Below are 18,685 nucleotides of genomic sequence, written 5' to 3'. Positions count from 1 at the left end.
TCTAACCTTCTGTTAGTAAACTTTACTCAATATACGTTAGACCTATTCTTGAATTTGCCGGACCAGTGTGGAATCCAGATCTCAATCGCGATAAAATCCTACTTGAAAGTGTTCAGCGTAAAGCCACAAGACTGGCATACGGTCGTGTAAGAACTAACTATAAAGATAGACTATCCATGGCTTATCTTACGACATTCGAGCAGCGACGTCTTCGAGGTCTCTGCTTTACATGACCTGGTCACCTAGGACTCAATATTTTCAATATCTTTCCATAGTTTTGATAACGACTCATAGCATTTTTGACCATTTTTCTCTATATTAATCACTAAATTGTTTCGTTATGAAACGATTCATACTGGATGTGTCTTTTGTAATAACATGTTTTTTATTATCTAAAAATAAATAATTATCAACTTCTTTTTGTTTTAGATGTAAAAATTTTACGTATAATACAAAGCTGCGAGCGTCAGTTGTTGTGATATTTTATAACGAATTATTTAGTGTCATCTTGAGGACGGTTTGGAGTGTTATACTACAAACGCCCAGTCATCTATTAGAAGAAATCATTTTAGTGGACGATTCCAGTACAGATGGTAAGTAATAGTATAGTCAAGTTCACATAGATGTTTTTGAGTAAGTCTGTTATAAAATCTTCAGACAAATATACAAATATGGAGTTTTATACATCCAAGACAAAATTATATTTGGATGAAACCTTTATATACTTTTCATTAATAAACTAGGTAAATCAATTTCATAATTAATCTTCTTTATGTGCCGTCTTCTACCGAAGGTTGGCGACCATCAAACGATAGGTTTCTCTGTTTTTCTCTATCAAACGATAGGTTCTGGTATTTGAAATTATATATACCATTCTCTCAAGTTTCTCAGCCAGGATTTCTTCTTTCTGCCCAAACCTCTTCTACCTTCAATCTTGCCTTCCACGATAAGCTGTAGCAGACTGTACTTATCATTACGGAACACATGGCCCAGGTATGACGCTTTCCTCCTTTTAACAGTTGTTAACAATTCCACCTCTTTACTCATTCGTCTTAATACCTCTGTGTTGGTCACTCTGTCTGTCCAAGGTATTCTCAGTATGCGTCGATACAGTCACATTTCTAGAGCCGCTAACTTCTTTATAGTTGCTGCTGTTAACGTCCACCCTTCAACTCCGTAAAGTAGCGTAGAGAGTACGTAGCATTTCGTGGCGCGCCATCGGAGGTTAACGCTTATGTGGCGGTTGCTTAAGAGCTTTCAAGATGAATTTGAATCTTGCTATTTCAATTCGGATCTAAATCTCTACGTCTAAGTCCCACTTATCATTTACTGTATATCCCAGATATTTAAATCGGTGTACTCTTTCAATACGTTCGGCTTCAATATTCAGGTCAATATGTTGAATGTTCTTTTTACTGATCACCATAAATTTACTTTTCTTTCTATTGATCTTCAGTCCAAATTGGTTGCCAGTTTTATTTGCTCTATTTAGCATCATCTGTAAATCTTCGATGTTATTGGCCAGTATAACAGTATCATCTGCATATCGAAAATTACTTATTGGTACGCCATTAATCTTGATGCCCCCGTTGTACTCTTCCAGTGCCTTTAGAAATATTTGTTCCGTGTACAGGTTGGAAAGCAGTGGCGAAAGAATACAGCCCTGACTAACCGCTCTCGAAATGGTTACGTTTTCACTCACCATATGTCCATTCTTCATGTGGGCTGTTTGATTCCAATATAGATTTGTTACAATCTGGATGTCCTTAGTGTCAAGTCCTGTAGGATGTAATAGTTCTATGGGTTTGTCATGTTTGATAGTATCGAATTCTTTCTCATAGTCGATAAAACAGGCGTTAACATCTTTCTGTTGGTCCATACATTTTTGAATCAAGAACTGTGTTTTACTTATGCTGTGTTCTAATTTTCATAATTATTATTTTCTGTAATGTCGAAAGTTTCAAATGTGACTAATGTAAAGCAAAATAATTCGTAAAACATAAATAATATGGCGGCCATAAACCAAAATCTTTACAAAGGTGTCATCTACGGTAGATGACACCTTTGTAAGCGAGTTTGTACACACCTCAGTAAGTCTTATGGTTAGCATTAATCTTGAAATCTCTATAACACGCTGTTAAGAATTCGATTATAAACACGATGATACTCCTAAGCCATAGACTAATTTACATACTTTTAATCTGCATGCAGCTTTTCTGAAAGATTTATTTTACACATTTATATTTTTTAGAGTCTCTTAAGGGTTTGCTCGACTATTATCTAGAAACACGACTGGCAAATTATAAGGTCAAAATGGTACGTCTCAAACACCGTCTAGGACTGATCCGCGCCCGTCTTCAGGGCGCTAGAGTGGCCCAGGGTGACGTTTTGATATTCCTGGATGCACATTGCGAAGCGACCATAGGTTGGGCGGAACCGTTGCTCTCTAGAATTGAAGAAGATAGAACAGCTGTATTGGTTCCTATTATTGATGTTATAGAGGCTAATAACATGGCATATTCTACCAATGGTAAGTTAAGATAAGAATGTATACAGTATTCCCGTAAAGTATGGAATAAATTCGATATTTCCTAAATAAAAAGCCTTTTTAAAAAAATCTAAAACACTCCGATTTTTAAGTTTAATGTTCTACATTTTACAACAACATTTCATTATAAAAGGTGAAATATTGAATGTATATTGAATGACCAGCGAGGTCGCCTGACCTCAATCCTTTGGATTATTTTATGTAAGGTCATAAAAATCGGCGTGTTTTAAATTCCTAAAAGTACAACATTTATTTTTTTAACTTATTTAACATTCCTTTAATTTGGTTCGTTTTGAAAGACTCATACACACGACCTTCAAAAAATATTTCTATAAAACTGCATCATAACAGATGTTCCTTTACGAAGAAGTAGCTTTAATAAGTCGAAGCTGTGATTCTTCGATTTTACTCTTAAGACCCTGCAGCTATGAAGGCTCCATAGGGTTTGCCTCTCTTGCATTATTTGATAATACAAGGAGAAGCAAGATTGCAAGCCTGCAGAATAAACTGAAACTTCGCAATGAAGGGACAGGGCATATGAGGATCATGGACTGTACGAAGGACATCTTTAATGTGGAATCGGATTTCATGACAAAAAGATATAATTTTAAGTATTCATTCATTCCAGGCAGGAATCTATAGAGAAACAAGGAATACTACAACCAAAAATGTAAGATCTCGTTCACAGACGGATCCAAAAACTGGAGGGTGTGAGGGTGCAGGAATATACTCCAAAAATTCAAGAGTTAGTGAAAGCTTTGCCTTGGGAAGGAATTGCACCGTTTTCCAAGCGGAGATTTATGCGATACCGCAATGTGCAGGAGAAAATAATAAGAGAGCTCTTGAAAAATAGCAGATCCATATATTGTTACACATTCCAACGGCACTGAAGATACTCGCATGTTAGGAACTAACTTTCAGATGGTGTGGGAATGCATCGGAGAACGTGAACTAGATGCACTCAGAGACCGGAACAAGTTGAGCTTGTCTGGATACCAAACAACGAAAAAACAGATCAACAACAGAAAGCCTGTAAAAGACTGGAACTCAAAGAAAGTCATGAGTAATATTGGCAGAGAATCCCAAAACAAACATATTGGAAAATCTTCAAAGGTGGACCATGTGTAAAAAGAATAGATGAACTGTTCCATATGGGCAGGAATAAACTGAGAACAGTAACAGGAATGTTGACCGGGCACGCACTAGTAAGATAATTCCTGAATAAGATAGGCATGTAAAATGGAGACCTTAACTGTAGATTCTACGGTAAGGAACCAGAAACTGTGAAAATGTATTGTGCGAGGCACACACCAAACAAAAAACCTGTATAACCTTGTACAGGGTACAAAAATTCTAGACTGGGTGTAGGAAACCACAATGGGCAGCAAACACAACAAGCTTCAGTGATAAGGAAAGATCTTGGAACAGATGACTCAGAGTACAAAAAAATATCCCTGGGGAGATCTCAATCTAAAATTATGTAAGAAAAAAATGTGAGACTCGAAGCGAATTGTCCGAAAACCATGGGTTTTAGCACTGATACCGAGTATGTATGTAATTAGAATGGATAGAACTTTCTATATGATTTACGGCATTTGTAACTGTAACATTTATATTTTCAGGCGACACAAGCTTTCAAGTGGGCGGATTTTCTTGGTCTGGCCATTTCACGTGGATAGACATACAAGATGAAAAAGATAAACACACTCTAGGACCAGTGAAGTCGCCCACAATGGCAGGAGGATTGTTCGCTATCGAAAGGAACTATTTCTGGGACATAGGATCATATGACGAGCAAATGGACGGATGGGGAGGAGAAAATTTGGAGATGTCGTTCAGGATTTGGCAGTGCGGGGGCAGATTGGAAACGGTAAGTCTTTCTTTACATAAAAAGATTATTACTAGACTCTGAAGAAAAATGTCGATAGAAAAATAACACTAAATTAAAATTACTGTTATGGGCACACTTCCATTGCCGTTTTTTATGTTTATCTGCCGTGATCATTATCTCATTTTGTTCACAGAGAGAATCCGCTCTATAATATATTATTTTATCATTTTTATAAGTCAAACCATGTTAGCTGATTTTTTTTTTTTGGTTCTGCCAATTCATTTTCATTTTTTTTATTATTTTTTGTGCGATTTGATGTTTAGATATACCACAGCTTTGTCCAAAATAATCGATGTCTATCGTCATACGTTTTTCTTGCGGACCTTACCGTACCGAAACATAGAGTATAACGCTTTGAAGTATGTCAAATGGTACTCTCATTTATGGTAAAAACGTTAAACGTAAACCCGTAAATGTCGTACTTTACTTAGTGATCCTCGTGTCACTTAAAAGCGCAAATGAAAAATCACGTGGTTTAACCTGAATTTAGGCAACCAACTTTACATGTAACATACTGTAATGTGTTTTGCTCTTTAATATGGAAGTTTAAATTACTATTTATTATATTTTAAGTAATACAAAAGATAATACCATATTATTAATTAATGAATAGTTTGTTAAGTACCAGTTATACACCCTGCAGATACTGATTAAGTACACTTTTTTTATTTCCAGGTCCCGTGCTCGAGGGTGGGTCACATTTTCCGCGATTTCCACCCCTATTCATTTCCCGACAACAAAGATACGCACGGCATTAACACAGCCCGACTGGCGCACGTTTGGATGGACGATTACAAGAGGTTCTTCTTCATGCACCAACCCGCATTGGAAAACAACCCGATAGTTGGAGATCTTACTCATCGGAAGCAACTGAGACAAAAGTTGCGATGTAAATCCTTCAAATGGTAAACAATAATCATACATTTAATGTAGATATAAGACTAAGAGTATTATATTTATTAAAATTAATAAAAATGAGTATAAGTGCGCAATTTTTCCATTAATTGGTTACATAAATTTTGCTTAAGCTTAATGCAGGCCGAAATGGTAAAGGAAAAGAAAGATTTCTTCCCAATAAGTGATTGAGTCGACCGTTACATGATGGAAATTTATACACATACCACATACCTAAACACGTATCAAAAATAGATCACTTGATAAAGGCACTCTGGCTGAAACAGCTGTAGTGAGAATAATTTAAAATACATTTTGTGGAAGTGTTAAAAACGAAAGTTTTCAGTGTTTTATTGGTAGATTTCTTCCCATTTTCCTTTCTGTACGGTATTTTTTTCTATTTTAGGTATTTGGATAATGTTTATCCAGAAAAGTACATCCCCGACGAAGACACCTACGCTTATGGACAAGTTCACACCGAATTCGACATGTGCTTGGACGATTTGCAATTGCCTGAGGATAAAGTTGGACCGTTAGGGCTGTACCAGTGCCATTCCTTCCTGGCGTTGTCCCAGTTCTTCTCGATGAGTAACAAGGGTGAATTGAGGAAAGAAAACGTCTGTGCCGAGGTAATAAAAAATATTTTATTCTCACTTTTTTCCGCCTGTCATATCCTTAAGGTCTTTATTTTTTTTATATCTGCAACATATTATGCTTCAACTGGTCCATTTTTTAAATTTGCCCAGTTTCCAAAATAAGTCCAGCTCTCCCAGTCCTCTTATCTAATCCTACTCGTATCAATATATCTACCGACAGTTTGTCTTCTCCTGTGTGTTTATGGCACATGCTATCTGTCACCTGTCCACCTGTCATACCTACCCAGCTATCTTATCTGTCCACCTGACAGACTTTCCCACTTATCTTACATGTCCACATGTCTCACTTGGCGGTATATTAAAGAATGCCGATTTGTCAAATTTTCTCATGCATGCTCAACCGGCTCATACTCTGCTGTCCAGTTATTACTTCTTACATCGCGTTCGCCAAGTAATGAAAATCAATTGATATCATTAATCAGTGACTTCAGTTCTCCTCTTTTTCCATTTTGTGACGTTCATGACATATTAACCACCGTTTTAACTGAGTAACATTGTGGACCTCAACGCATTTATAAGTTAATGAAGCATTATCAACGATTTTTTCTAATAGTTCATTTAATTGTGGAGATACTACGTTCTCAGCCATTGTTGATCCAAACCAATGACATATGACGTATAATATATATTATACGTCATTGACCAAAACTGCTTTTTTGTATATAAAAGGAGACAAATAACAAAAGCATTAGCCGAAGTCAGTTCGTCAACTTTGCACCGCTTTTCTACGACCTAGAAAAAAATATGGTCAGAATCTATTGCACCTATTACAAGTAAAACAATTTACAACTAGTAAAATATTTTGGTTTCTTTTGAAGTTATACTTCTATACGCGCGCTCCACGTTGGAAATTTGTATGGGAGTGAATCTGTGAAATCATTACATATGTAAGATAATGAGTAAGAGAGAGACAGAAGATATATTTTCTCTCTCTTCCTCTCTCGAATATAAAAATGTTCCTTTTGTATATATAATTTAATATTATATATATATATATATATATATATATATATATATATATATATATATATATATATATATATAATTTAATATTATATATATATATATATATATATATATATACATATATACACAGCATACAACGAACCCGAGATCATAACATCCATAAAGATCGGACGTCTGCGCTGGATGGGCCATGTTGAACGAATGTTGGAGACTGAAACACCAAAACATATTATGAGACAAACACCAGTAGGAAGAAGGTCAAAGGGAAGACCCAAACTTAGATACATGGAACAAGTGGAGCAAGACCTGAAAACACTTAAGATTACCAACTGGAAAAACAAAGCAAGGAACAGAACAGAATGGCGGAAAATCCTAGAACAAGCCAGGACCCAGAAAGGGTTGTCGAGCTACTGATGATGATGATGATGATGATATATATATATATATATATATATATATATATATATATATATATATATATTATATAAAGATATATATACGTATAATATTATACATATAATAAAATATTTATTAATATTATTATTTATGTGATATGTTTTGTATTATTTATTAAATGTTCATAATTATATTAGTCTTTTGTATTTCAAAATAATTATCTCAATAAATCACCGTATGATCCAGAACTGTCAATTTTGAAATACGTTTATGTCATGTCCTCGGTAGTATAGTAGTCAGTATCCCCGCCTGTCACGCGGGAGACCGGGGTTCGATTCCCAGTCGGGGAGGACTTTTTTATTAATATTATTACATTATTGCCATTTTTAAATACTTATGGATATTGCATTTTAATTTGTATTGTATTATTATATGGAATTATGTTGCACTATATTGTAGTGTATTTTTTTATGTATATGATTGTCATTTTTAAATACTTATGAATATTGCAGTTTGTATTGTATTATTATATTAATAACAAAATAAACAATGAATTTTACTGCAGAGTATTTGTAAAAAATTTTTGCATTCAACCCCTTTCATACATATATGAAAATAAAAATATACATTTTCATCAAAATATTGATTTAATCCTTCATTGTTAGTAAGTTGTTATTAATTCTGTTTCTCTTTCTGCTATGTCTTACCTATAGAATTACATATGTAATGATTGTGCAGATTGACTCCCAAATAAATTTGTAACGGCGAATGCGTGTATAGAAGTGTAACTTCCACCGGCAGTCCCGCTGGACTGCCACACCCGTTTTTTCTTTTTATAAATACCTCTCTTTTTTAGGTATTTAACGAACGTGACGTCCAGCTAACCTTGTGTCACGGCCATAAGAGGGAACAATACTGGCGGCTATTCAAAAACGGTACCATATACAGTCCTACGGTTAACAAATGCTTAAGTAGCGAAGGCGTGGACAATGGTAGGAGCGTCAAAGTTGAAGATTGTAAAGAGAGCGTCTTTCAGAAATGGACTTTTGATAAGATCAATACGACTGCGGTTATCTATTAAACTATAATTGTAAAATATGTCTATAAGGTTGGTTTTATGTAAGTTGATGTAGATTTTAAGATGCTCAGTATTAGATTTTGATACTAAAAACAAACAAATCCGTAGTTTTGGTATTTCGAGCGTTCATACTCAGAATAATAAATGTACAAAGGCTGTAAATGCTCATATGGCGAATTTAATGAACACAAATTATACGATGTATTTGTGTTTCAGTTTTATAGTGTCTTAACTCCTTCTGGTAAGGTTTAATTCCTATTTCTCACCATATCACTTCCATCGGTCGACTGGATTCATTCGCGAATTCCGATTCAAAGCCACTGATTCATTTTGGATTTGGTAAACTACTCATTTCAATGTGAGTCAAAAGGTCCTATTAAAAACAAATTTATTTATGTTTTTCTAGGTAACCAAACAATCTAGCTCTCCATCTACATCAAAGTACAGAAAAATAACCATTTTCTAAAGCAACTGATACATTGGAAATTGGTCAGTTAAAGTAAACAATTGATCAACTTATTGAACTGCTACATATTCACAGTTCTGCTCTACGGAATGGAAGCATGGACACTGACTGTTGCATCTATGAATCGGCTCGAAGCTTTCGAAATGTGGTGTTATAGGCGCATCTTACGTATATCCTGGGTTGACAGAGTTACTAATGTGGAGGTCCTGCGTAGAATGGGGAAAGAATGTGAAATTCTCATGACCGTCAAAACTAAAAAGTTGGAATATCTAGGACATGTAATGAGAAATCAAGAACGTTACGGCCTTCTCCAGCTGATTCTCCAAGGGAAAGTAAATGGTAAGAGAGGACCGGGAAGAAGACGCATTTCCTGGCTTCAAAATTTACGAAAGTGGTATAACACGACTACCACTGAACTGTTGCGCGCTGCAATAAATAAAGTAAAGATAGCCGTGATGATCGCCAACATCCGGAAAGGATAGGCACTTTAAGAAGAAGATTTTTATCTAAAATTAAGTATGAATTTTCTTAACGCGCAAGTGTAGATTTGTAAGTACTATCAGAATAACATATAGTATTGAAAATGGGTCTGTAGAGCGTATTGATAATTCTGCTTGTCGAAGGTAGTCGGGTATCTCCTTATATTAAGACAGTCAAAGCGTTTTTCAATTTCAATGGCTTGTTGGATAATCCTTGGTTTATAAAACCGGATGCGCGCTATGGTTCCATTCTTCCCAAATCTGGGAAGTTTCCTAAATCTTAGCTTATGACCTGTGGGAAGATTATGCTGGCCCAAGGCAGGCGAATCGTGATCTGTGTAATAGTAAAGTCCTCCTAAACCCCCTACGGGGAACTCGGGAGATTGAGGCTTCAAAAGACCCGATGAAAACTCCAGAGAAGGTGTCGAAAGCTCGGCGAAGCAAAATAAACTTATTTTAAAGTAAAATTGTGGCTTATTCCCAATAAAAATAGTAATGTTTATTTCTCTCTTCAATCCTGACCCCCTGGAGGGAGTGTAAGTAAGAATCACTTAACTTTAGACTTACAAAAATCTTTACGCTTGAAATACCAAATCCGGAATGCCAAATAAACCAGTGAAAATCAAAAATTATTTATATATAAAATTCTTCTATTCAGTAGGTAGCATACATAGTTCATAATATATCGCTACAAATATTGTTTTACGGCGTAAGCTTCTTTAAAAACCACGCTTACAATCAGCTTCAATCTATAAGTAATTAAAGTGGTAGTGAACTTGTTTAAAACAGCCAGTAATGGAAAAGTTTCCAGTAACTATCTTACAAATGTACCAAGAGAACAAATCTTGAGTCAATACATCATTATTTTTCACTGTATTCCTTTAATAGGTATAGGAATAAAGACTTCACCTTTATTAATTATATTTTTTTGTACATTTCTATCTTGTTATCATATTGTACACACTTAGCTTTTCCAATTTTGTCAAACTAGGTCTTCTTCGGTGTTATTCTCAAGTTCCGTTAAGGATTTTAAAACTATGCGATTTTTCGTATTGGGTGATTATAATCTCGCATTGAACTGTTATCGGGGCAAGTACTGAGCACTCTGAAATGGCCGTGATATTGCTTGTCGCTCTGAAGTTGGGCCAAAGCAGCTCCGTCTCGTGGATGTTGAGTACATCAAGTATCTGGCATCCACTGAGAGATCTAGATTCACCAATTTTGGCTACCAGTACCAAATTTTGCCATAGGAAACAGGTAATTAAGCGGTGGACTGGTCGTACAAATAGGAGTATACTAATCTTCCAAAATACTGCATAGTGTACTAGCACACAACTGCTGTAGATAACAACAACAATATTAGTATGTCGGGAGTGACACTTACGCTTTAATCTCATGACTTGTGACAGTAATTGCTGACTGTTATGGTACAACAACCCAGACTGGACTATCGGTTTAGTCTGATTATTTTTTCTATTCATTGACGTTTATAAGATTTATTTTCCCTACTTGTGACAATAGTAGATAGCAAGAAAATATATGCGGACGGTGCTTTCGACTTACTTATAATAGATAGGGTGTCTAACTATCTTGACGTACACTTTCTCATCTTGACATCAGTTGATGCTACATCTAGACTTCCCCTAACATCCTTTATCTTTGTATGTGTGTCTCCACTCATCCAAACATATCTGCAACATCCATTCATAGTTGTTATCTTTTAACTACCCAACATTTAGTGCTGCACATTACAGCTGGATGTCTGGGGTCTACGCTAGACTTAGACACATCAACATATGTTCACATTTTTATTATATTGACAAACAAGTATACAAAAAATACGGATGCTCATACTTGCACGCACTTGTTCAAACAAAAACGCGCATACGTACGCACCCACTTCCATTAACAGTTTTGTCAAATGTTCCTGATAATTCAGACGGTCTTTAGATATCATAAGCTCTAATACAATATTTGTAGTGTATAGAAATGAAGGGTATTTACGCAGAAAATGCATTTTCGTCACAACTGAAAAATAGACAATATTGCCTGATTGTTAACGCAGTCTTCTCTTCGCAAATATTTGCCTTACACATGTCAAAACTGTCAAATGTATTATCACATTTGAATATTTGTTGTTTAAATATTGGTTATGAGCACGCATGCTTGGGTGTATGGTAATTTCCAGCCACTGCCAGTCGGTGGTAAAAATTTAATAAACATAACAAAAATAATTACTAAATTTTCTAGACATTTGATACTGGGATTAGCGAACGGAGTATATCTAATATATACATATCTATTTTTACTTTTGTCAAATTATGATATGATTTTGATAATTATAGTAGTACCAACACAACAAAATTAATTCCACCATAAATCCAATGCATGAAAATTTCAGAAATAAAATGTTATGTTGGCGCACATGGATGTCAAAAAAATTACGTAACTGCATTTTCAAAATAAATACCCTACATTACATAAATTATATTTTATCGATTTGTTCTTAAAATATGATAAATTTTCTGTCTGTGGCATCTGTTTTACATTTTTTCATAACATTAATACCACGCAATTAAACGAAATAAAAGCTTTATTTAATTTTTGGCAGTTAAATCGGCGGCCTATTACATACTACAGTTGTCAACTGTATGTTGACATCCCTTAGTGAAGACTGAAACATTAATAGAGCTTTTATTTTCGTAATTGATTTGAATATCCATCGAAACATCACCGATAAAGACTTACTAATATATAGGATGATTAATAAATAACGGGTGTTATTTTAATTGCAGGTTTTTGTTTGATAAACGGGAATGAAATATTGAACACGTTAAACTCCACGAGAATCAAGTGTGCATCTCAGTCACTTGACTTACAAACGCCATAAGAAGCACCATTACATCTCATACCCTTAGAATTTTTAGGATACTGGTGTCTAGTAATAAAACAATATGTTATTATGTAGCTTGAAACTAAGTTTCATTTATGTATAACATAAACAACTGTTTTTTTAATGCAAAAGATCAGTAAATGTTCTCGAGCATGTGGCATCTGTTGTTCTGGATTAGCTAGTCTAGAGAAATCTACCAGTTGACAAATTAACTCTTCCTTGAAAGAGGTAATGGACATGTTACTATTGGTTACGTTTTGGTAAATTATATAGGCGTTGACAACAGCTGACCCTGGAAGGAGCTCAATTGCTGTTTTACGATACCATTTCACTGATTTTTGTAATGCTGTAGAATAAGACTTCAGTTGGTCGGATATATCTATAAATCATTTGCTCTTATTGTAGTCGACCACAGAAACTGGCTTTTCAACTATTCTTCCCCTTCGATGGACGTCTACCATTTCAGCAGTATGCTTTGTACTCAGCATAAGCACTTGATGTTTGTCCTTCCACTTAGTTACTACTACACCTGTGTTACTCTCCCCTTTCTTTAATTTTGCACCTGCCACTTCTTTCGGATTAAGTTTTCTGTTTTGCCTTAAAGTTCCCACCAAATTTGTAATTTTGTTTAGCAACCTATGTGCTAATGTAACGCTAGTATAAAAATTGTCTGTGTATATAGTACGTATATATATATATATATATATACAAGGATTTCCACAGTTTTCACTGTATTCCTTCACTCAACCGTTTTCTCCAATTTTTCCTGTTTAGCCAGTCCCCTTCCTGTAGGTTTCTTCTACTCATTGCTTCGTCCACTTCATCTCTGAAAGATCTTCGGGGTCTGCCTCTCTTTCTTCTTTCTATCGGGCTCCACTCTGTTATTCTATTTATCCACCGATTTTGGTCTGCTCTTCTGACATGTCCGTACCAGGTTAACCTCTTCTGTTCGATGTAGTCTATTATGTCGGAGTTCATTCCCATTCTCCTCTTAATCTCCATGTTATTTATTCTATCTCTTCTTGTTACTCTGCAGCTTCTCCTTAGGAATTCCATCTCTGTTGCTCTTATTTTGTTTTTGGTTTTCTTATTTATTGTCCAATTTTCACACCCATAAGTGAGGATACTTCTTGTCATGGTATTATATATTTTTTTCTTTGTTTTCATGCTGATGTTTTTATCCCATAGTACCGGGTTCAATTTTCGTATGCAGTCTCTTGTTTGTCCTAGTCTATTTTTTATATCTTCCTCCGTTGTTCTTTTGTTTGATATTATGAAACCTAAATACTTATACTTGTCTGTTCCTTTGATTTGTTTACCTTCGTCTATTTCCAGCTGATTTATTTCTGTATTCTCCGTTGTTAGGTATTCAGTTTTCTTTAGGTTTATTTCCATCCCATTCTTTGTATATTCCTGCTCCAGTTTTCTCATCATAAAACTGAGGTTATCCTCGTCTTGTGCGATCACTATTTGGTCGTCGGCAAAACTTAGCGTATATAGATATTCGTTCCTTACTGGTATACCTATTCCTTCGCACTTCCTTTTCCATGGTTTCAGGGTTTTTTCCAGGAATATTTTGAACAGGGTGGGGGATGTGGAGCAACCCTGTAGTAGTCCCTTTGTCGTCTTAAATGGACTGAATATTCTATTGCCCGTTTTGATAGCTACTTCGTTATTCTTGTTAGTGCTTTTACCGCGTTTATTAATCTTCGTGGAACTTCGATGTCTTCCATTGCTTCCCATAGCTTGGTTCTAGGTATTGAGTCATATGCCTTCTTAAGATCAACAAAAGCCAGCCATTTTGTATATAGTACGTCCAACATCTAATAAGTTATTGGCTAAACGAAACACAACACTATCCGTAACTGACATATTTTTAGTTTTATCATTACCACAATTAAATGTGTAGATCATAAGTACAAACTCCATCCAAACAGACTTTGTATATCTTCACCCCGAATTTGTCTCTTGTTGTTGATATATTGCCTAAATGACAGTCGGCCCTAAACGGAACTACAGTTTCATCAATGCAGAGTTCTTTCCGTGGCACTACCACTCTTTAAAAATTTGATACCAACTTCTCCAATAGGGGTGATAGTTTATACAGTCGAAGTTCTTTGTCACTATTTTCATTGTCACTAAAATGTAAATTGGCAAGTAATAATTCAAAACGATTACGCGACATAAGACACTTTACTTTGCTTTCGTATACTGGATTTTTTGAAGAATACGAACACACCTTTGGCAATCTTTGCAATTTCATCCAGATAAGAATGGCCAACAATGTCTTTATTTCTTCGATATTTGTATCTACCCACTTATGAATTCTAGCTTTTAGACCGTGACCACCTATATTCAACTTTTGATGTGCATATCGATTAGTTTCTTGCACAATCCACTCAATAATATCGTCATTCACAAATAGTTTGACTCATTCTCTCTCCTGTTGCCGACAAAAATGTAGCTTCGACCATTTTAAATAATTTTAAACTGTTTGTCCTTGTTTAGTGTAGTGTTATGTTCAACTTTATTGTTAATTTTATGTTTATGGCATTCTGGGATTGTTGGATAGCCCGAAACTGACGAAATGCCCCTGAGGATGCTCTAGTGAGCGAAAGGTTTTGGGCAAGATTTAATTAATAAAACTGTGCTCGATATTTGCCTTTATTTTTCAAAGTTACTGTAAATATGTTTAAGATTTGGGCCCCATAACTTTTTTTTACTATGCATTGTGGCGTTTAAGGTGTTAATACATGCTGATACATTCACTAATACAAGTGAAGTGGTGAATATACCACAACTTAACATTTTATAGCCTAGTCAGTAGATTCTTTTCTTTCATTACTCAAGGAAAGTGGAATATATCCAGATTGTTCTTGCCCTTTTAGTACTATTTTTATTTATTTATTTTCATTCAGATGTATGTGTAAACATACAGGATTGGAAGTTCAGGAAGTAAACAGTCCAATTGTCTTCTTTTCGTCTGTAATGTCTTCGTTTTTAGGGTTCGTCTTCTTTTTTCTTGTCATCCTCTTTTATTCAAGAGACAGTGGAGTCGTCTTTGATTTTTTTTTCACGAAAAGAGTGTAGCTCAAGAAGTGAATAATGGATCGTTGGGAAATAGAGGATGGATAACCAAAATAACCTTAGGCATGTAGTGCCTAAACGACTTATCAAAGCGGGGGGACTAACAAGTAGAAAAAATCAAACGACTGCCAAAAGGACACTACATCGTATCTTCGTTAATAATCAACGTCTAGCGACACACGAGTTATCACATGAATGTTAATAGGTATACTACAAGGAAATACTTTATACAGAAACTATTATTTTACTTGTTATTTGTTCATTCTCTCTCTCTCTCTCTCTCTCTCTCTCTCTCTCTCTCTCTCTCTCTCTCTCTCTCTTTCATTCTAGTAGTACTTAGTAATAATTAAACGTGTAGTTAAAATAACATCCATCATTTATAAATTCCTCTGAATAAATGTTATTTATATTAGATTTCATTATACATTGTTACATATTATATTCTAACAACTTCAATCCGATTTTATTGGAACATATCATGAAAAAAAAGGAAATCAAATTATTATCGTGTCATTATATAAGCTCAAAGTAGAAGTATATTTAGTATTTTTTTTAATCTTAATACAAATTTGAATAAATTTATTTTTTAATGACTTTAAATTTAAATTAATTTAATTTTAAAATTGATTTGATTAAATTTATTCTGAGTATAAATTTAATTGATTTAATGTTTTATTTTTTTATTTATGGTTGTGCTATAAACAAAGACTTATCACCTTATTTTATATATTTTTTGCTATTCAATTATTGTACATTTTCATGTTGTGCAACTGTTTTCTGTTACAAATAAAGAGTATTTTTAAATAAGTTGGTTGTTGTTACTTTTGAGGTTATTTCTGGGTTTTAAGGTAAGCGCGCATTTGGCCGAATCGGTTGATAACGGAACACACCGCTACAATCAGAGACAGTGATCATATTTCCTTTATGCCAGAAAGAGAAAAAATATTTCCAGTAAAAAAGGTGAAATATTTGGGCGTCATGCATGATTGTAAGCAAATATTAGGCAAATATGTCGCCAATAAGGCTGATACAAAAACTACGGCACTAGCAAGAATTATGCCTAACATAGGGGGATCCAGTGCAGGAAAAAGACGAATCCTCATGGAAATGGCCACTCGTCAATTTTATATCTTGCGTCAGTCTGGCATCAATTACTAAACAAACAAAAGTACAAATTAATATTGGAAAAATACAAAGAAAAGATTTGTTAAGGTACTATTACCGCGTAGAATGCTAAAAAAAATGAGACATTTTCAACAATTTTTTTGTATCTTTTTTTATATATGGCAAATAAAAATCTTTTATATTGTTATACAACTTTTAAAGATTCCAAAAAATTATTTTTCTTTTGTTTTCCACTGTTCCTGTATCTTAGCGCCAAAAATTGTTCGTCCAAAAATTACTGCTCCATGGCGGACACTTAATATCTGGAACGGCAAATCTGAAATATAAAATTCCAGAAGAGTTTTAAAAAAGAAGTGCCCGTACGTGATAGTTTACCAGAAAAATTAAAAACGCCTAAAAAACAATATGACAAACATTTGAAAAAATTCAAAAATTGACCTTTTTTTCAGTCACAAAAATTTTTTTTGGTCAAATTATGGTAAACTATCATAGAGTAAACTAAGACAAACAAAATGCATCAAGGTTTATTAAAATCGACCTACTAGATTCGCAAAAGCATTCAATGCATACAAGCTTGTATGTAAAATTTATCATTCTATAAATAATATTTTTTATCTAACTATACAGTAATTTAAATCACAGATCCGAGCAGTTTATAAGAGTAATAGGTAATATTTATCTATTTTTATTCTATTTCGACATGCTGAAATTTCACAGGTACGAGACTTAAGACATAATCTCCGTAAAAACCAGTGCACTGCTCAGCTATAGTATTTTTCATATAAAAATGCGTGCACGTCATTCAAGATTTACGACGTCAGAACCCCACAGCGTTGCCAAAACATCAGAATAGTAAGAGGAATTTTTAAAATGTCAATTATTTGTCAAACTATTATATAACAGTAAATACACTTAGTTTTAAGACTACTGCAACACATTAAAATACATAAGAAAACATTTTAATACAAAATTATATATTCTAAATGTTAAACCTCTATTTAGAGCATTAATAGTAAAAACGCCCCGCCATTATTTCTTGTTCAAAATAATCTATCTTATATGAAAGCTTATCAGCTTTCTACAGACTATTTAGTTTTTTTTGGCATAGCACAATCACAATACACAATAATTAGTTTTTAAAGCTATTAATCTAAATTTAATATGTATTTATAAATACAATTTATTAATATAAATATATTATGATCAAATTGTGCAAGAAATCAAAACATAAACAAAATTCTTACTCTAAAAAAGCGGCAACACATTAAACAATTTTGCCACACGCTGTCAAAAAATTTGAAGTATTCCCATATCAGTTGCATACAATTGTCTAATATATTTAATTAAAATTATTATTTTGTGGAATATTAGACTTAAAGAGTTATTTCATAAAATTTATATTATTAATAATAACAAATGTTTTTGGTTATTTAATTAATATAATTCTAAAATTCCCAATATAATGATGATTACATTTTTCTAATTATTATACCATGTTGACGCCTATGAAAGATCGAGCAGTTCCGTATGTGATTCTTATTATTAGCTGTGTTAGGAAAATGTAATCTCTAAGGTTGACGTTCTGGAAATTTTAAATATAAGTGACGTCACTTAATAGAAATTGTGGCGTGCACGCATTTTTATATGCAAAATACTATAGCAATGAATTCTTCTTCCTCTTTATAAGCAATTCTGCTTGCTTATTGGCGGATTAATACCTCTATGTATGGAGTGGTAAGGTTCTCACTCCATCTTTTGAGCTATCGTAGCCAAACAAAGCATAGATTTGTTCTGAGAAATATTTGACATGCGTGTGAGACGCCTTTTTCCGGTACTTGTAGGATAATACTCATAGTATATACCCCCATTTCTTTTTATGTACTATGGATGATACCCTTTATTGTTAGTAATCACAGAATATATATTTGCTGTAAAAAATAATTTATATAAGGCGTGTTTGTAATTGATAACTACGTGTAAGATACCCTTAAGTGTGGCTAGCCATAGAACATAAATTTATTCTGAGAAATAATTGACGTGCGTGTGAGACATCCTTTTGAAATTTGTGTAAGATACCCTTTAGAACTACCTGTAATTTGGAACTACGTGTAAGATACCCTTTAGCGTTGGTAATCACAAAACAAGATTTCTTTAAGAAAGTTAACATGCGTATAAGATAGCCTTTAATATTGATGACCATCAATAA

At 34.0% G+C, this 18,685-nt stretch overlaps 1 protein-coding gene across 3 annotated transcripts in view; it reads left to right on the top strand.

The window, feature by feature from the left end:
* The window catches only part of LOC140441045 (polypeptide N-acetylgalactosaminyltransferase 1-like), a 35,647-nt gene extending 22,374 nt beyond the window's left edge, over positions 1-13,273 (top strand). Inside the window, exons 2-8 of one of the 3 annotated variants that reach the window (XM_072531459.1) lie at positions 430-593; positions 2,252-2,530; positions 4,171-4,418; positions 5,115-5,344; positions 5,740-5,962; positions 8,208-8,459; positions 12,170-13,273. In XM_072531459.1, the coding sequence (XP_072387560.1) occupies positions 430-593; positions 2,252-2,530; positions 4,171-4,418; positions 5,115-5,344; positions 5,740-5,962; positions 8,208-8,432 (1,369 nt within the window). In that variant the 3' untranslated portion in view covers positions 8,433-8,459; positions 12,170-13,273. Of the gene's footprint in view, positions 1-429; positions 594-2,251; positions 2,531-4,170; positions 4,419-5,114; positions 5,345-5,739; positions 5,963-8,207; positions 11,578-12,169 lie in introns of those variants that run through there. The other 2 variants (XM_072531458.1, XM_072531457.1) reach the window with 2 other exon arrangements.
* The last annotated feature ends 5,412 nt before the right edge of the window (positions 13,274-18,685 follow it).

The sequence above is a fragment of the Diabrotica undecimpunctata genome, chromosome 5, assembly GCF_040954645.1.
Source record: "Diabrotica undecimpunctata isolate CICGRU chromosome 5, icDiaUnde3, whole genome shotgun sequence".
NCBI lineage: Eukaryota > Metazoa > Arthropoda > Insecta > Coleoptera > Chrysomelidae > Diabrotica > Diabrotica undecimpunctata.
The sequence above is the reverse complement of the archived record's forward strand: the minus strand, read 5'-3'. Positions and strand labels throughout refer to the sequence as shown.